The 19,528-nt window shown below is 41.9% G+C and overlaps 2 protein-coding genes across 3 annotated transcripts; one reads left to right on the top strand and one right to left on the bottom strand.

The window, feature by feature from the left end:
* The first annotated feature begins 2,253 nt into the window (after positions 1 to 2,253).
* On the top strand, positions 2,254 to 11,036 carry rmdn3 (regulator of microtubule dynamics 3). The gene is made up of 12 exons (XM_084953445.1): positions 2,254 to 2,720; positions 3,487 to 3,676; positions 4,861 to 4,998; positions 6,992 to 7,304; positions 7,969 to 8,071; positions 8,739 to 8,799; positions 8,889 to 8,964; positions 9,047 to 9,124; positions 9,212 to 9,310; positions 9,747 to 9,800; positions 10,235 to 10,315; positions 10,391 to 11,036. Exons 1-12 carry the CDS (start codon positions 2,519 to 2,521, stop codon positions 10,448 to 10,450), a joined length of 1,455 nt encoding a protein of 484 aa, XP_084809571.1. The 5' UTR covers positions 2,254 to 2,518; the 3' UTR covers positions 10,451 to 11,036.
* Positions 11,037 to 11,123: 87 nt separating this feature from the next.
* On the bottom strand, positions 11,124 to 19,094 carry rad51b (RAD51 paralog B). Of its 2 annotated transcripts, none has more exons than XM_084953446.1 (10): positions 18,827 to 19,094; positions 18,290 to 18,431; positions 16,482 to 16,619; positions 14,969 to 15,086; positions 14,606 to 14,697; positions 14,361 to 14,455; positions 14,100 to 14,213; positions 13,002 to 13,131; positions 11,546 to 11,667; positions 11,124 to 11,469 (listed from the first exon to the last, which is right to left on the bottom strand). In XM_084953446.1, exons 2-10 carry the CDS (start codon positions 18,365 to 18,367, stop codon positions 11,346 to 11,348), a joined length of 1,011 nt encoding a protein of 336 aa, XP_084809572.1. In that variant the 5' UTR covers positions 18,368 to 18,431; positions 18,827 to 19,094; the 3' UTR covers positions 11,124 to 11,345. The 2 variants fall into 2 exon arrangements, with proteins under 2 accessions (XP_084809572.1, XP_084809573.1); XM_084953447.1 differs by lacking the exon at positions 18,827 to 19,094 and adding an exon at positions 18,517 to 18,750.
* Between the last annotated feature and the right edge of the window lie 434 nt (positions 19,095 to 19,528).

Raw genomic sequence — 19,528 nt, 5'->3', positions numbered from 1 at the left:
CAGTACAGCGTTCAATACTGTCGACCATCGTATTCTATTAGAGCGATTAGAACATGCTGTAGGTATTACAGGTACTGCACTGCAGTGGTTTGTATCATATCTATCTAGTAGACTCCAATTTGTTCATGTAAATGTTGAATCCTCTTCACACACTAAGGTTAATTATGGTGTTCCACAGGGTTCCGTGCTAGGACCAATTCTGTTTACATTATACATGCTTCCTTTAGGCAGTGTCATCAGAAGACATAGCATAGATTTTCACTGCTATGCTGATGACACCCAGCTCTATCTATCTATGAAGCCAGATAACACACACCAATTAGTTAAACTGCAGGAATGTCTTAAAGACATAAAGACCTGGATGGCCACTAACTTTCTGCTCCTTAATTCAGATAAAACTGAGGTTATTGTACTTGGCCCTGAAAATCTTAGAAATATGGTATCTAACCAGATTCTTACTCTGGATGACATTACCTTGGCCTCCAGTAACACTGTGAGGAACCTTGGAGTCATTTTTGACCAGGATATGTCCTTCAACGCACATTCTTTCTTCCATTTGGGTAACATCTCTAAAATTAGAAATACCCTGTCTCAGAGTGATGCTGAAAAACTAGTTCATGCATTTATTAATTCTTGGCTGGACTAATGTAATTCAGGATGTTAATTATTAATGTTAATATGAATTTTCATAATTGTAAATGTGTTGCTTTTTTGCTATTATAGTTTTTCAGCTTAATTATAGCATCCTTCACTTGCATCAACTGTTTGGGCCTAAAGAGTTCATGTTAAAAACTATGAAATGCAAGATCAGCTCTTGGAATCAATTCCAGATCTTTTATATGAATTCATCACACAATAACAAGGGAACAGGCATCATCAGGCTAGCAAACTGCTCTTCGTGCAGTCATTCCATTAATTTTGACCCTATCATAACTTTATCCTAAACTAGTCACACTTTTTCACACATCTTGCTTGTTTGATTTGAAATCATCCGTTGTGCTCTATAGGGGAAAATAAATACAAAACAAACAAAGAAAACTCTTATGTACCTGTGTTTGCTGTTTGGTCAAATGTGTCTGCCTAACCAGCCTGGATATTCATTACTCAATACTGAAACTGTGACGACTTCATATTTGCCAGTGGAATGCCTTCAACAAGTGTTGTGTTTGCATAATAATTCCTTTTCTGAACTTCTTCATTTATGCGCCCAACAAATCTTGCGCAATTCAAGCTACAAAAACCATTCAGTTATCATCCCACCCAACAAGTGTTAATATAAAAAAAACTACTCAGCTACTAAAGACTGAAAGGAAACATTTTCAAACATAAAAACTAAACTGAAATGTGTAGTCTATATACATTTTAATTTTAATTTCAATTCAATTTTATTTATACAGGGCCAAATCACAAAAACAGACACCTCAAGGTGCCTTATATTGTAAGGTAGACTTTACAATAATACATACAGAGAAAAACCCAACAATCATATGACCCCGTATGAGCAAGCACTTTTGCGACACTGGGAAAGAAAAGCTCCGTTTTAACAGGAAGAACCTTTCGGCAGAACCAGGCTCAGGGAGGGGCGGCCATCTGGCGCGACCGGTTGGGGTGAGAGAAGGAAAACAGGATAAAAGACATGCAGTGGAAGAGAGCCAGAGATTATAACAAGTATGATTCAGTGCAGAGAGGTCTATTAACATATAGTGAGTGAAGAAGAAACACCCAGTGCATCATTGGAATCCCCCAGCAGCCAACACCTATTGCAGCATAACTAAAGGAGGATTCAGGGGCACCTGATCCAGCCCTACACGTTTCAGTTTAGTTCAGTTATATAATTAGGATGTCAACATCATTTGAACTGGGGATCAAAATATTACGATGAAACAAATGCAGAGAATGAGCATTTTATACTACTAACTCGGAAACAGACTTTTATTTAGTTACTGTGTTATGTGAAATATGTAGCGTAAAGTTTCAACAAAATAACTATCAGAGAATGTTTTTCCCTAAAGCCCGACCTTCATAACCATGTCAGGAACATTCCCTGAAGGTTCCTGTTGCTGGGAAGCCTTTTGTGTCATTGATGTATTTTTATATTCAAATGCCTAAATGATCAACAATATTATGTGACTGTGCCGTTACAGAATTTAAGAGAGAATTTAGACACAATCATTCATACTCAGAGGTATTCTTGTAGGCCTCCATCTCAAACACACTTTATTTTGTAAGGTGTCACCGGAAGTTCTTTTCCTTTCCCCTGCTGTGGGCTCATACGGCTGCTGTGTTTCAATAACGTCACAGCGGTGCATGTTGACTGTGTGGTCCAGGTTGTAGCGATAGAGCCTTGGGCACACACAGCTAAGGCTTTCCTTCCGAGGAAGGTGAAGCTGCGCACGCTCAGTCGTGCGTGTGCAGTCTCAGATTCTGAAGCGTATTCTGACTCCAAGGCGTCTACGTTGATGACGTAAGAGTGGTTATTTGTTCGGAACCAGCGTAGGAATGGGCATCGTGTAGAGTCATGAGCGTGCCGCTCGGGAGGAACGGGTTAGTCGGGCTGGCTGTCGGGGCCACGGCCGGTTTGGGCTTGATTGCCTTCTTAGTTTACAGGCAGATCAGCAGGAGGAGGTCCCAGAGCCTTGTGCTGGAGTCTCGGCCAGCGGCCCGGCTATTCATCGGGGAGGATGGAGGAGCGCTGCTGGGGGACACACTGGATGCCCAGGGTAGGCTGGCACTGACCTCAGCTGCCCAGGATAACCATGAGCTACATGGTTGCCATGGATTCAATTTAACATGGCAACGTCACTGAATATTTAGTATCACGTCTTTCTTATCGCGGTGATGGCCAGGCTAGTGTTTGTTCCAGAAAGGGACGTCTCCATTTTTCAGGATGCTCTATGTGTAGGACCTTTAAGGAGACTGCAGTCAACAGGTTTTCTGATATATATATATATATATATATATATATATATATATATATATATATATATGTATGTGTGTGTGTGTGTGTGTGTGTATATATATATATATATATATATAGTTGTGATAGGAATGTTCTTTCTGGCTCAGAATGGCCTGATGTCATTCATGAGAGTGGATATGTTGGATACACTGTAAGGACTCATTTACAATAGTTTAAAGAAAGGCAACCATTTTCGGCCAAACACTTTTGGATATACTGACCAGAGTCTGACTTGAGACTGGCTTTTATTTCCATGTATTCAAGTGTAAAACAAATCATAGCACGTCTCCTTTTCAGACTGGCATTTTAAAAATAAGATTTACATTATTGTTATAAACTGATTAATAGGTTAACTGTACCTGTATATTAAGTTGTAATGCCTTTTGTGCTGACTAAAATCTCCCAGTGGAGGTATTCCAGATAGACCAGGCCACAAGTATCATTGTCACTGCAACCTGGAGGCAGGTTGGAGATATGGGTACAATACTTATTAAATTGAAACAAGTAACTCCTGTCTCCGTCTTCAGAGATGGAGGCCCAGCAGCAGGCTCTGGCAGCAGTGGAGGCTGTGGTTCAGGGACTTTCCCCAGAGCAGCAACTGGAGCTGAGAAACCAGCTGGACCAAGTGCTAAACTGCGTGGCGTCTCTACGTTCAGAGGTAGCTGAGCTCAGGGGAGGTCTACAGGACATTGCCTGGCAGATCATTCAGGATGTCAAGTGAGTTGAACTATGGTGAGCTACATAGAATCTGTCCTGCAGTACTGTGCAGAGGTCTTGTGTCGCCCCTCAGTTCTTTACTGGGCCATAGTCAGTATTTGGTGTGAGCACCTTTATTCTTCAGCTGAGGCAGCTTTCTGTCATCTCTTCAAGTAGTCTTCAGGAACAGCACTCCTGGCTTCCTGAAGGACAAAGCTCTTCTTTGTGTGGACGATTCCACACTGCTTCAATAATATTGAGGTAGGGCTCTGAGGAGGCCCATCCATGACTGATAGTTCTCCACTGCATGTTTTTGTATCCAAGTATGCTTTTACTGCATTGTCAGTGTGTTTCCAAGCAGACACTTTCAGATGACACTGGATCAAGAATCCAAATCCTCCATCTACTAACTGTTTAGTGTCTTTCACGCTGTGTTATCTTTGATATTTTTCATCGATTTGAGTGAAGTAATGGAACAAATAATGTGTTTTTGTTTTTTGCATCAAATTTGGTTCTTTGCTAAGTCATTTGTACATGTGAGACAACACTGGTTCATACCTCAAGTTAGGTTTCTTTTTACGCTTTAATGATTCATATTTCAGAGTACATAAGCTTAACAAACAAATAAACAGGATCTGCAAAGCTGGAGAACAAGACTGCTTTAAAAAAGACAAAGTTTGGAAGTCAAATGTATTGAAATGAGGGCCGGCTCAAAACCTTTGCACAGTAATGTATCAGTTTGGAATAAAAAATCCTCAAAACAAAGATTAATAATTTGGGATGTGGTTGAGATCATGTGGTAGTAAATGGACCCTGGAAATCTTCAGTCTTAGTAAACACTGTTCCAAAGTTTGTGTCTTGATGCATGCACAATCATCCAGGTATGTAAATCCCAAAAGGTGGATTCTGTTCAGCTGTGGGTCACGTTTTCAGTGGGAGAAACGTCTCATCACTCACTGTTTATAAGGTTGGAAACCTGCACTCAGCTGAGACTGGAAACACCACGTGCAGGTGAACAGAATCAACCCAAAGTTTGCGTTTTGCTCGTTCCAGTTGGATTTCCCATCTGCACAAATACATATGTGGGTTTCAGTTTCAAAAAAGTAATTTAGGTGCATCACATTGTTAAGTGTGCATATCAGGGGGCTGAGTGCTTATATGAGAACTGTTTGGGCTGTTTGGGTAATGATCCTCCTCCCATTCAGAAAGGGAGTGGAGGACAGCCAGCGTGTACGGCGGCGGCGTCATGCGGTCCACAGAGAGCGTGCCGACTCGTCCAGCTCTACCTACTTCACTGCCAGCCAGGGCATGGCCAGCACCTGTGGAGAGACCAGTGAAGGGGGGTATGTCATTGGCTCAGCACAGTATGCTTTACTCATTTTTGATAAATTCTTACATTATGCGTCAGGTGTTTTGTACACAGACCTTCACTGGGAGCAGCAGGATATTTCCCACAGGCCTGTGTGAACTTTGATTTTGATCAGCAAGTAGTTTATGGGCATCGGGCATGACTGTTTCAACTACAGACACTGTGTTCTCTTCCTGTCTCTGCACAGCAAAGATCCATAGATATGCTGTTTCTCTGCAAGGCAGGCAGTGTGAACTAGGTAACATAAGTCACATGACAAGAAAACAGAAACCCTTCAGTCTGAAAACACTAAGAAGCTCACTGTGTTTCAGTCCCTGTTTGAAAAGGAAATGATATATGTTCTGCTTGTTTTCACTCTATTTGAACATTATTAAAGTAAAGGCTCATTGTTTTTATTTATGTGCGTGTTAATGGATTTTCACCTGGGAGCCATAGCCTGGTTACAGACATGCCTGTAGACATCTGAAGGTGTAAGAAGGATCTTAAATGATGGTTAATGTAGTTAGCAGCTTACCATGAAGACGGTCCTCAGCTTTACACCAGACTCTGTTCAGCTGTAGGCTGCAGTGAAAGGACTTGAAAGAGGATAGCTGAATAAGATCTTCTGGACAAACCATGTGATAAAATGTCTCTGAGGGGTACTCTACAAACAAAGGTCAGCATAGCCAGGCTTGCTCTGTAAAATATAGCAGGTGTCACAACAGTGGTCATGAGCTGTCTCAGTGAAATTGGGCTTTCTTAGGCTCATGTAACTCTTCTTCCACATTAAATGATCCCTCCGAGTGTCACCTACTCCAATCAGAGATGTTGCCTGGTGATGGTGATGCGATAGTGATGAAAAATCTCGAAAGAAATTAAAATGCGTTGTAAATCAGGCAAGAGATGAATGCTGCAGAAAATCATTAATCTGGTGATTTCTGAGTGGTAAAATAAATATTTTAATTCCAGTTTACAGAAGCCTGATAAAGAAGACATGGAAATCACTGACATTTGGTGTAGATCACAGTGAAATGAATGCGATTCATTGAACATGTGTTCTGTGTTGTTGCAGCTGCAGTTCCAGCAGAGTAAAAGAGGCTGATCAGCAGATTAGAATCGTATATCACAACAGGTTATTTAGACAATGCATGAATAAGTAATACAGGAGGAGCTCATGGAGGCACAATTAGCTCCTGGGGCCACGAGGAGTTCCTGGCTCAATGCTGAGCTCCATTCAGTGGTTTTAGTCAGGTACGACTAAAACCTGCATAGATGCAGAGACTCTTTACTTAAAAGCACTGAAAACATGATGCAAGTTCAATGAGAATCAGTGAAAACATGGCGCTTCCAGACGATTTTAAATCCACACTCTGAACAGAAACTTGCTCCTCTCCATGTTAGTGTTTAGCCAAAGTTACCATGGTGATTGAACCAGGTAAAACAGCCACTTTCATGACACAGAAAACTTGACACAGCTCACTAAGCCAGTAATCTGGCTTTGTAGTACGCTGCTTTAGTCGGGCAAGGATTCAAGTGTGTGGCTTTTTAAATGGGTTTGTTTGCAGGCGTCATAAGCTTATTGCTGTTAATTTGTAAGACAATTAGAGATGCTAACTCTCACTGGAGTCTCCAGCTCGTATCTTAAACAGTGTTGTGTTGTTTTCCAGAATGGGACTAATTCATCAAACTATTATTACTGTTCAGGTTTTTGATGCAGCGTTTGGTACATGCTAACGAGGCAGCATGGTCTCTTTTTCTGTGTTTCCCTATGTGAAGACAGGCTCGCACGGTGCTGTTAAGGGGTCCTCAGGGTCTCCTGTCAGCTGGCTGCCATTCATTGACAGCCAGCTGACAATGACAGGAAACAGAACGTGCCGGGAAACAAAAACTATCTACAGAAATAGTGAATACATAAAACCTGGATGAAATCCTTGAGAACATATTTATAGTCACCAAATAAATATGAGGTGGTCTTCGCTGTATCCCAGGTACTCCACGGCCTATGCTGAATCAGACTACACTGATCGTGACACGGACAGAGAGGAGGGTGAGCAGGAGCCTGAGCAAGAGTCTGAGGATGAGGACAGGAGCTGTGCCACAGTCCTTACCCTCCGCCAGGATGTCTCCCAAGAGGAAGAGCTTGAAGAGAGGGGGCTGGAGGATGAGGAGGAGGAGGAGCTAATGAGCGAGGTTCCCAGTGGGGAGCTGGCTCTCCTCCTGGCTCAGAGTGACATCCTCCACACAGGAGATGCCAGTTTAAAAGCAGAAGGCTTTCGACTACTAATGGACAACAGAGCAGAAGTGAGTAACAGGATGCTTGTTGGTGGTCACATGACAAGAAGCTAATGATGCGTGTAATGACCATTAACGCTGATTTGATATGAGTGTTGTTTGTGAAAATGGGTCATTGCAAAGAGCAGACGTAGAAGAATAAATATATCAAGTGAACCAATGAAAATTCAAATCAAATAATGGTCTCAAAGGGAAAAGGCACTGCTCATATCTTAAATAAAATTTAAATAAAATATACATGTATGAAAACTATGGAACACTTTGGAATTTTTTAGCAATGAAATGTGTTCCGATCTTCGCCCGAGTCAGAACTACAGACAAACACAGTCTGACTGAGCTCGTACTCAAGTGCTTCACAACAAAAATATCAGAGTATTAAAAAAGAAAGAGTTAACTAAATGTATGTCTCAAAGGTGAGTTTTTAGTTATTTCTTAAAAGAGACCAGTCAGTCAACAGATCTCAAGCTCAGAGGGAGAGAGCTTCAGTTTCTGGAACCAGCGTGACAAAAAGCTCTGTCACCGTCAGCTTTAATCCTCGTATGATGCACAACGAGTAGGCCCCACATTACATGACCTCAGCGACCTGCTGGAAACGTGTGTCTGTAAAAGTTCACTGATGTAAGCTGGTGCTCGTCTATGAGGAGCTCTTTTTTTCCTCTTTTTGGGTCTGCAGTATGGAGACAGCAGGGAGTTTCTATGGCGACTGGCTCGAGCCTACAGGGATATGTATGACTCCACTGAAGACAAACAGGAGAAGAAGACATATGCACAGCAGGGTAATGGACAAACACATACTGTTACTGCACCTTACAAAAAGCTTCAAATGCTATTAGTGAGGAATCTCTGAAGTTTGGCTCTTTGGGCTAAATGTCCTTATTCTTAGATTCTATCTAAGCCTGAACATGACAGTTGCCACAAAGCATTTGCTGAAATGTTTCTAGTTATCAAATGAAAACAAATAAAATACTGACAACTGTCACTGGATTATTTAATGGAAACCAGAGGATTCTAAGGCGAGTTCTGAAGCCTCTGCGCTGCTGTCCCGTTAATCTGTTGTACAGTATTACAGAGCCTCTCATAACGATATCATAGCATCGTTTCCACCAAGTACCATTTGAATGTTGCAGCAAAAATTGACTCAGTTCCCTGTTCTTAGCTGACAGGAGAGGGGTCTGGTCTTCTGCTGCCCTAACCTGTCTGGTTCAAGGTTCCACATGTTGTGTGTTCAGAGATCTCTGGGTGTAGAAAACCTTTATATTAGTGTTTAAGTAATATACTAACCGTCCGGTGGACTGGGTGAATCATTGCTAGGAGTTTACATGTGCTCCTTCAAACTGATGGAAACCATGCTGCCGTATCAGACCACAACAACTACTCTTCCTGACATGCTTTCTTTGATTTTTCATAGACAGGCTGTTGTTAACCTGTGAGCTCATGTTGCAGGTCGAGATGAGGCAGAGCTGGCCCTGAAGAAGAATGGCCTGAATGCAGAGTGTCACAAATGGTAAATCCCTGTGAACACAGAGCTTCTAGCGAGCACTGGGTTTGAGCTCCCATCAGAGAGCATTTGCTTTTTTTTGTTTGTGGCTCCAGGTTTGCCATGCTGGCTGGACTGACCTCACAGCATGAGAGCATGCATAGCAAGCTGAAGAGTAGCTGCATATTGAAGGTAAGAAAGGCAGACCTACTGCACAGCAGCAGTGTAGGCGTAGAGCAGCTGGACTTATTGTGATCATTATTCCCCCGTCTAGGAGCATCTGGACCGAGCACTGGCTCTCAGAGATGATGACCCCATGTGTTTCTACCTGCTTGGCAGATGGTGTTATCAGGTGACTCTGAAGTTATTGCACGCACCTGCTACCATCCTGATGTCAGAGATTTCTGCGCGCTTCAGTGCTTTGTCTGTGTGCCTGTAGGTAGCCACTCTGGACTGGTTGGAAAAGAAGGCAGCTGCTGCCCACTACCAGAGCACCCCCACTTCCACCCTGCATGATGCCCTTGAGAGCTTCCTCAAGGTGTGAATCTCCTGACTTTTGAGTTCAAATCGTTGGTAGACTGGTGACACAAAATACATTCTCCTCGTGGCTTATAGCAATGATGTGCAGTATGTGCTGTATCTAATAAGGACACACTGGCAGTGTGAAGGAGTAGGATGGAGGAGGGACTGGACGTGTCTCAGAAATCAGTTGAATCTCATAGGCTTATAGAAAGAGCTGTAATCAAAGAATGCACAGGTGCAGTACCACTGGGGGAGGATGACTGAACAACTCGTCTTTATTATTCACTTGCTTCAGTTCTTTAAGATGAATGTGCGGCCTGGGAAATAAGAAAAGTGGATGTTGTTTGTCTCAAATCTTAGTTAGCCTCATTTTGTGTCCATTTCTGAGCAGACGTGTGACTGCACACACACACGATGTTTGATGGATGAAATGCTTTTGTGTTAACTTGCAGGCAGAGGAGCTCAGTCCAGGTATCTCCAAGACTGTGAGACTTTACATCGCCAAGGTAATATCAGATCAGCTGATCTCACACTGTACAGTTATGATTTATGGTTCACACACATTAAAGTGCTAAAGTCCAAACTCACACCCTACAGCAGACTCTTGTGATCATCCGTCAGTGACTTTTACATGTTTGCATTCATGTGAGTTAACATGATGTCCTCATTATTTTGTGAAAAATTGAAGTTCACTTTGAATCTTTAAAGTTAGTGAAGCTGGGACCAGAAGAGACTGAAATGTTTGTAATGCCTAAAAGAATGATGCGAGTTAATAGGTCCCATATCTACTGACAAGTCTGTTCATTTACATCCAAAAACACTGAACTGAAAATGGCAAAAGGCAGGTAATAATCACTGGACAGTTGTTGCCGTCAGGTCTTTTTCTTTGATGGTCATATCAGGAACTGTGAAACTAACTGTGGCTGGGTCTGGTTTACAGTGTCACAAAGAGCTGGGGAACATCTCTGAAGCCACAAACTGGGCTGAGCTGGCTCTGAAGATGCCTAGAAATACTGAGAATGTAAGAGCACACATCCTGTCCACATTTGAATTCATAGCTGCAGCATTTTCACAACAATGCCTTTTCTATTCAAAGGATCAAGAAACATGTGAACTGGAGGCAGAGCTTCAGGACTTAACTGCCAGAAACAGCTGAGCTGCAGAAAAACTTTCCTTCATTGATGGATGAGTGTGATTTTTGTCTTCTGTCAACTTCTTTGCATCACCATGTATTCAATCTGCTATATTTAACGTTCTTCAGCACCTCCCATCTGAATTCAACAGGCATGCTATGTTTGGTTTGAAAAACGACTGACTCAAGCTTGATGACTGAAACTACTAATCCCGGGACACGTGCAGAGCTTTAAGGGAAGGAGGAAGCTCTGGAATAAGACCATTTCACCCTGTGGTTCTGTACTATTATGCTTGTTGTGTAAAGATTGGGCCTTCAGGTGCGATCAGGTGAAGCACACTGGCTTCTTTCAAACCTTATGGACTCCCTGTTGTAACATGTAATTTAAAATGGACCACTTGTTGTTTGAAGTCTTTGTTGTAAGTGCATGGAGCCCTGTGTGCTCATCAGTATGAAGTTGAATATTTTTGAACTGTTTATGTTATCTCATGTCCATTTTGCAGTGTCTGCTGTTGGAGTGAGACAAAAAGACTCAGTACTCAGAGACGTTATTATGCACTGTGTGAAATGCAGATACTGTTTAATAAAGTTCTTTTTCCATTTATGGCAACACATTAGCTCAATCTGAAATGAAGAAAGAAAAATCTACTTGAAATACTTTACATGGAATGACTGCTGACCTCTCCCGCATCCAACTCTTTATTCATGACTTATCTTTAGTCAGCTTCATGTTGGTGCAGTTATAGAATAAAAATGTCCCATCAGATCAGGAGCAGCCTACGTTTTATAGATATATACAGTTATGCGTCTGTTGCCACAGACTGTCTAGATCGTCTTTATCAAACAATTAAATAAAACGTGACAGTGTGACGAGACAAACACACGCAGATCCAGCAGGTGCGTCTCACATCCTGCTGCTTCAGTCCTTGGCATCGCCCACTCCGTCAGCGTTGATGGCAAACATGGCTTCAGCCTCAGGCAAGCACGGCGAGTCATAGATTTTACAGATCCTCGTTTCTCCTCTGCCCTTCCTCAGGTACAGGCTGTGAAGAAGAGAGCATTGTTAGAGTGTCATCTTCCTGTGGTGACATCATACTGCCATCGTGAATAAAAACACACCGTGTGGTGGAGGCGTGGGCCAGAATGTTGCCGCCGATTGGTTTCTTAGGATCTGCAGAAAACATGGCTGCTCCATCCACTTGTGCTACCACTTGGTTGGTTATCACCACAGCAACGCCAAACTGTTGACAGGTCGGGCAAAAGTTATGTCTTAGATACATACATGAGTGAGGCAGCTTCAGCTCATCCATTGTAGATTTAAACACCTGTCAACAGTCACACTTTATAAACTTTGTGTACACACACACACACACACACACACACACACACTTTCTTCACTGACTTTATAATTCTTTTGACAAAAACTAAAAATAGTCAAATAGATTGATAACAGATCCTCACAGGACGGCTGCTGCAAACATAATTTATAGAGTGATTCTGTATATTTAGCAGAATATAAATAATGAGCTCAACCATTTACATACATTTAACATTAATCTGAACATTTTTACTTCTAAATATTTTTTTACATTTATTTTCATATTATTTTCCAGTTACATCCATTTATTTTACTGAGGCGTTTTCTTGCTTTTCTTCCTAAAGAGTGATTTATGTCTCTGCCCACTAAAAGTAATCATTTTTGGTAATACAGCATATATTTAACTATAGAAGTAATGTTTTAAAATTTGTCAGCCATTCACAAGCGCAGAATGGTGAAAAGCTCCATGCAGAGTATAGACAGTATGTTTTTATCTGATCCAACTAAGTTCACTCAGAGATCATGCTGATTAGATTTACTCACTGAATTCCACCTTTATAACTCAGGGAATGTCTGCTTACATCATCTTAAATTCAGCTGATTAAATCCTAAATCTACTCACAGTAGAAATTATTCCAAGTGATTTAATTCCCCACACTGCACCACTAAAACTGATCTTATGATTAAGAAAAATTAAGCTAATTTGTGTTTGGTCTTTCTTTGTAACAATTCTTCTTGATGACAAATCGTATACCATTAGAAAGCTTATTAGTTTCCTTTAAAAGGTGCCACATTAGTAAGGAAAATGCATTCGTGGGTTGAGCAGCAGAGTTGAGCATATTGGATGCGCCCATGATACCCCAGGTGCTGACAGTCAGGTGCCTGATAAGCAGCATGTGTGAACAGAGACCCTGCTACAGCGGATTTAGTATATATAATATTAGATCTGAATATGATTTTATTATTATATTGGGGGTGGCTGTAGCTCAGGTGGTAGAGCAGGTCACCTACTAATTGAAAGGTTGGTAGTTCGATACTCGTCTGCTCCAGTCTGCATGCCAAATATTCTTGGGCAAGATGTGCCCCAAATACCTACTTTCTAATTTTATTCTAATTTATATCAGTTCAATTAGTACTTTAACTTTAACCACAGTATAGTTAACACAAGTATCTGTACACTACTGGCACCTGAGGCGATCACTGATTCGTGGAGTGTACAATTCAAACCAAAGAATCTGTCAGGGTGTGAGAGCTGACCTCGTCCGCCAGCCTGAGCAGCATACGCAGGAAACGGCCCAGGTGTCCCTGCCTGGCTGACAGCTCTCCTCTGCCCGAGTAGTCGGTTCTGTACAGAGCTGTGGCACTGTCTACTATCAGCAGAGCATACCTGACAAACACAGGGACAAATAGTGTTAGCCTGCACGTTCACACTCAGATCTTACAGTTTTTTATCGTATGTGTGACATGCCAATGTCCAACCCTAGTCGGGCTTAAAAACCTTTATGATACATCAATTATGAAACGACTCGAACAAGATCATGCTTTTCACAGACCACTCAATAAAAACTCTTTAGTCAGTTTCCTTTAATAAAAAGACAAACCAGCTAAGATGGGCTGTATGATGATACCCTATTAAAACGTCAATCATTTATTTCGTTGTGTCACAAAACAGCGTTTACTGCAAGATGACAGTTTGCAATAGTCACCGTGGCACCACCAGCGAAAACAAATGGGGACGGTTACTAAACGGGGTTGTACCTACGTCACACCATAGAATAAAGACTCATGGAGAAAATGGCAGCCATTACAATTTTATACATTGGTTGAAACACTTGACAAGTCGGGTTCCCTTGTTTATATCACAAGTGTCTGTCCAACACTCACTGTGACAACAGATATCTAGACAAGCCGTATAATGCATCCTTGTATGAGCTGAACGGTGCACTTCATCAGAGACTGCACACTTTGACCTTTGCACACAGGCTGGTTTTCTGACGACCGTACAGGAGCAGTGATGATAAGAGAGGCAGCCAGTGTGTATCACTAAGGCCAATATTCATTTCATTTTTGATTATTTCAATTAAATGTAAAAAATGAAAACACAGTATTATTGTTTATTAGTATAAAGTATGAACTGAATTTACAAAGAAAGGCACTATATTATGATACAGATCGTTATTATCGGGATAAGAAATGACTTCGTTACTTCTACAATCATTGGAAAATAATAAATCTGTGTGATTTTGTGATTCAAGCAAGACATTTTAGAATCTGATTAAAATCAAACGTGAACTTTCTCAGCATTTTTCTCATTCACCTGAACACTTCTACACGGTCCGTAGGTTTGTGACTAACCTGGACTCCGCCATCATTGCAGAAGCTTGATAGAGCAGCTGAGTCTGGTGATCTGTGTTGAAGGCTCGGGCATAGGCCACGTTATCCAAAACGTCACTGCCTACCAGTCCGTACCTGACAGCACAGACAGACAACACATACAGCTCCAATAAGAGTAATAAAATCAACAACATGGAAATAAATGACGGGTTTAGATTTTTATTCTGCGTCACTTCTTTGACCTCTGAACTGAATGCTGAAAACAAAGGAGCACTATCTCACCTCTCAGCAACAGCGAGCAGTCTCTCTGGTCTGAAGGTTCCTTCTGTGTCGATGTACATGGCTTTGCCTTCTCCGCCTCCCTGATCGATGGGTAGCTGTGGACGGTCACCATGGTTACATCTCTCTAGATCAACAACTTATTTGTAAAGCAATCCTAAAAGTTTCTGAGCACTGACACGCTCATGGATAGAAACTGGCTTTTTAACTTCTCCTGGCACCACTTAGGTTTGTTGAACACACTGTACCTGGCAGGTGACGGCGAGTGTGTGGCACAGCTGGGTTTTCCCCGTCCGAAACTCTCCAAACATCTCTGTGATGGAACCCGTCTCAATCCCACCTGTGGGAGAGCAAAAAGGTTTAAATTTGATGTGCGAGGCTGGGCCTCCCTACTGCTGCCCGACTTCTGATAAGTAAACAAAAAACGGCTGCATGATTTGTTTTGGTTTGCAACTTTTATTTAAATGGTGGTCACAAGGAACATCCCTAGTTTAAATCTAATAAAACCAGCTTAGGGCACATAACCATCACTGGCATTGTGTTTGCTGCATAACTATGAACTGCTAATCAGGGAGATCTCCTCAATGAAGCATGAGCTACATTAGACTAACCCTGCAGGAGTTTGTCCAGCTCCTTGGAGCCTGTAGAGATCTGGATAATCTCAGCTCTCCTCTGATGGAACTCAGTAGCTGTGGTGAAGCCCATTGGCACCAGTTTGGCAGCTTCAGTCTGAGGGAGAAGGTAAATGAAAGCAATTCAGTTTTATTTATACAGGGCCTAATCAAAACAACAGTGGCCTTGAGACACTTTATCTTGGAGAGTAAAGACCCCACAACGTTCAGATGACCCCCTATGAGCAAGCACTTTGTGACAGGGGAAGGCAAAACTCCCTTTTGACAGGAAAAGACTTCCAGCAGAAACACTCTCGGTGATGGGTGGCCATCTGCCGAGACCAGTTGGGGTTGAAGGGAGGAAGACGGGACAAAGAGACGTTGTGGAAGAGATCTAGAGATGAATAATAACTCATATCTAAATACAGAGAGGTGTGTATAAATACTTATTAACTCTTTTTCTTTGATTAACCGTACTGAAAGTAGCTGTACATAATGTTACCTTTGTCAGATGGTTATGACCATTTTTTAAGTTATTACTAGTTGACCTTAAAGGAATGCTTGGCTCAATGCTAAATGGTAATCTTCTAAATTAGTGAGATGCCAGTTCCTTTCCAGCTTACAGGCCATCTACTGTAAAAGTGTACACCTGAGAGTTATACCAGGGGCTCAAGATCTTATCCGAAGCTCTCTCTCTTTAAAAGAAAACAACCCCCACAAAACAAAACAAAAACACACACACACACACAAAAAATCCATCAGATGTTTCTCACTGCTACATTTTTGTACCACCTTGTTCACAGCTGTTTCATTTGTGAGACCTAGCCTTAGTAGTGGTTCAGTGACCCTCTTAATGGGCCACGCCCACTTGGGCTGAGCACTGATGTGCAGGTGTAGACGCAGCTCTTTGAGGAAGCGTGTCTTTGGTTTTTCCGGCACTTTTGCCTGCAGCCTCCCACACAGCTGTGAGCCTTCTGGCTGAAGACCATGAAGAACTCAATTCTTATGATGCATTTCATATTAGAATTCCTCATTTCCTGTTTTAAAACATCCATTAAGGCCGACATGGATATTACTACTGGCCAGAGGGGCCGATGGCACGATATGGCAGCCTCGCTTCTGTCAGTCTGCCCCAGGGCAGCTGTGGCTACAACCGTAGCTTGCCTCCACCAGTGTGTGAATGTGAGAGTGAATGAATAGTGGCATTGTAAAGCGCTTTGGGTGCCTTGAAAAGCGCTATATAAATCCAATCCATTATTATTATTATTATTATTATTATTATTACTACTGAGTGGAAACCATGTCTTCTTTAGAAGACATGGTTTAGAAAACCATGTCATGCACTGATGTTCAAACCAGCAGCACTTGGAGAAAGTACAGAAGCACACTGATGTGCCTCTACAATGTATCCGTTTTATCTGTCAATCAGATATGACCATATGCAGTCTCCTCCACACAATCCCAGCTTTCACATTCCTCTGAGATACCGAATTAAACGACTGTTGTTCCTTACCAGGATCTTGTCAGCCTTGGCCTCACTGATGCCCTTGATGTTGAGCAGCTCCTTCTTGGGAGCGTAGGCCACTGCTTCAATGGTGTGGAATCCTGCATCCTCCAGCTTTTTGATGTCACTGGCACTGATTCCGCATTGCTGTGTGCAGAGGCATCAAAACAAAGAGCTAAAGCTAAATTCACAGAAAGAGTTTTTCGAGAAGCTGGAGGGTCTTGCACACTCCATGATTAAAAGCCAGTTTAATTTTTGATAGAGCAGTTAAAAAACAAACAACATAGTTGAGCCATTTATGAGATATCATGCAGAGTGGGCTTTTGGCTTTTAAAGACATTAGTAAGAAATGCAGAATTTTAGGAACAAAGTCACTGACAGTTTCAGTTAACACAATATATGAGCCTGGTGAGGGACCAAGCAGTGAAGGCATAGAGGACAACAGGAGAAATGTCATTAAAAAATGGGGCTTTTATAATTTTTTTTACTTGTGTCACGGGGCGGTAATTTTAGGAAGTCAATGAAATAACACAATCTGGATTTTTTAATGCCACCACTCAATTCTGTTCTGAGCCTGATTGATATAGGATTATTAAAACCAATACCAACATCTGGTGATTTAAAAATCTGATGCATCAGGATAACTTTTCCTCCACACACACACACTTGTTACATGTGGTTATTTATGAATCCCTACAAACACAATAAGACCCAACTACTTAGAAATCAATGGGTTTCACTGTCACAAAAAGCTGTGGATTACTCACTTGTGCTCTTTCCATATCAGCAGTGTGTTTGTGTTAAACAGTGCAGCTGCAGAGCACCCTCTAGTGCACAATCTATGCATTAACCACGACTCACTGAAGGGGTTTTCTACCTCCTCTTCTTTACTTTTTACATTTTTATTTATCAGTCGTTATAAATGCCAATAGTGATATTTCAGCAATTATCTAATGCTGTCTGACATATCAGCCCATTCTAAATCCAAGCTTCAAATACATTTAATGTGTAAAGTGCTTCTTCGGTCTTACTGACCAGTTGCAGAGCTTACTATCAGTAACACTATAGGCATACAAACTGCAGTCAGATTTTTTTTTTTTTTTTTTAAAGGGCCAAGTTCAAAGACGGGTGGATCCTTCCATGAATCAATCAATCAATCAGTGGTTTCCACCTGGTGCTCCAAGAATCAGCTCATTGCTCATTGTAGAAGAAGAATCAGGTCATTTACAATTACTTCAGTATATGTAATGAAGCCACCTTCCTTTACACTTTGAACGTTGTCAGTTTTGTCACATAATACTTTGAACATACCATACTCATATTTTTTTAATCCTTGCAGTCTGAGTGTGCAGGTGGATTTGAGATCCTCTGTGATCCACGCCATGATCGTTTTAAATAGTTCTGTACTTAAGGTCATACAAAAAATAAGGTGACCAAATTTCACCTCATACCTGAATGTGACATGACAATAGAAAAGTATTAAATTGAGTTTAGACGGCAGACTAAGAGCAAGCACCCTTGTCCATCTGCATTTAAGTTTAGTGAATGAAGTCATTTTTGATCACACACACTAAATGAAGCCATACTGGCCACAAAAACGACTGAAACCAATGAGCACCATCGCACCCGCCGATCTGTGGATCAGTTTCATTGGTCTTTGCAGTGCATGTATCCCATCTCTTCCCAACTGAATGCAACAGCAGTTGGCAGTGATCTGACCAAGAGGAGCAGGATCAGCGAACCCACAGCTCCGAGCTTCTATAGCACACAAAATCAGGTGTTACAGAAACCACAGTGCACTAAGGACGGATACGTACCTCCAATCTGGATAGAGGCTGTGGCCCGTAGTTTTCTTCCTCCTCCACCTCCACTCTGGCCTCGCTCCTCATTGCCATGATCCAAGGAGAACCAGATCGGCTCCGCTCGGCTTGCTGATTGTTTGACGGTTAATACTGAAAGCTAAGCCAGAGAGCTAACATGGAAAAGCTGATTGATACAACTATGTTTTCATGATGATCGTCACACGGCAGGTTTTTTACTTTACCTTTTCATCTACCCTAAAACCAAACTTAAGTCTTTTTCACATTTAAAACATCTAAGAGACTATTCCATCTACACTTACGCACTGTTAATACACAGTAAAAATGTAACGTTTTTTTTCCTAACACAGTAAATCGACAAATTCACGTTAACACACTTTAGCGACAAATTCGCCCATTATTTATGTGACCGGCAGCCCAGGCGCTGTCACCGTGAAGCTAGAACGAGCTGCCCGCGCACTCTGTCACCGTTGCTGTTAGTTTTTACAGTTACTGGGCTAAAAGTGGTCCTTTCTACGCGACTTCGGCCCTTACCTTCTTGCAGCTTTCTTGTTTTCCTCAAACTCCTCGGTGTGAAGCTCCCGCGCGCACATTCAGATTCAATGACGTTGTACGTAAACGGAGCCAATGGGCGCGTGAAAGAAGGGTCGTGAGAGAATGGAACCGGAAGTATGTGCGTGACCCCGCTATTACCATAGTATGGCAAACCATCTAGGACAAAATTCGCCACTTTTTTAACGCTTCTGGTTACGAAATTACGTAACCGTTTAATCGCCGTTTAATAAGTCAGAACTTGTCCCCGACTGATCGCAGTATTTTACGCCAAAGAGTAGCGCCTTGAACGCCTGGGAAAAACGCCGCTTTTTCCGCCATTCAGAAGGAGCGTTCAAGGCGCAACTCTCTGGCGTAAAATACGGTGTTCTACGGGGTCAACACTGTTTTGTTTTTGTTTTTTTAAAAACAGCCATAGGTGGCCAGTTCATGTTCATGATTTGTTTTCATATTCATGACATGTTTTAATGTTAATAGCAGCCTGTTAACACACAGCTGAACTTTGAACCTCTAAATTTGTTTCTTGTCAAGTTGTTCCCCTGCAGGAAGAGTGTTCCTTTCAGATAAAGTTATATTAATTGATCAAACTGTGTTTAAAGGTCCATTTCAGCCATTAAGATGATCCATAAATACATGGATAAGTGATCATGGAGGGAAAGCTTTGGAGGGGGGGGGGGGGCTTTA

Source organism: Perissodus microlepis, chromosome 15, assembly GCF_051167445.1.
Source record: "Perissodus microlepis isolate ML-2025 ecotype Zambia chromosome 15, ASM5116744v1, whole genome shotgun sequence".
NCBI lineage: Eukaryota > Metazoa > Chordata > Actinopteri > Cichliformes > Cichlidae > Perissodus > Perissodus microlepis.
Note: the sequence above shows the minus strand (reverse complement) of the source record. Positions and strands in the feature narration are given on the sequence as shown.

Bases quoted from the DNA above. Each gene is read 5' to 3' on its own strand.
- rad51b (XM_084953446.1), bottom strand. From the start codon at position 18,367: ATGGCAATGAGGAGCGAGGCCAGAGTGGAGGTGGAGGAGGAAGAAAAC. The intron at 16,620-18,289 runs GTACGTATCCGT...CTCTGCACACAG, and splicing joins AGCCTCTATCCAGATTGGAG to CAATGCGGAATCAGTGCCAG. The intron at 11,668-13,001 runs GTCAGCTCTCAC...ACCTGTCAACAG, and splicing joins TGCTCAGGCTGGCGGACGAG to TTTGGCGTTGCTGTGGTGAT.
- rmdn3 (XM_084953445.1), top strand. From the start codon at position 2,519: ATGAGCGTGCCGCTCGGGAGGAACGGGTTAGTCGGGCTGGCTGTCGGG. The intron at 8,800-8,888 runs GTAAATCCCTGT...TTGTGGCTCCAG, and splicing joins AATGCAGAGTGTCACAAATG to GTTTGCCATGCTGGCTGGAC. The intron at 9,801-10,234 runs GTAATATCAGAT...TCTGGTTTACAG, and splicing joins TGAGACTTTACATCGCCAAG to TGTCACAAAGAGCTGGGGAA.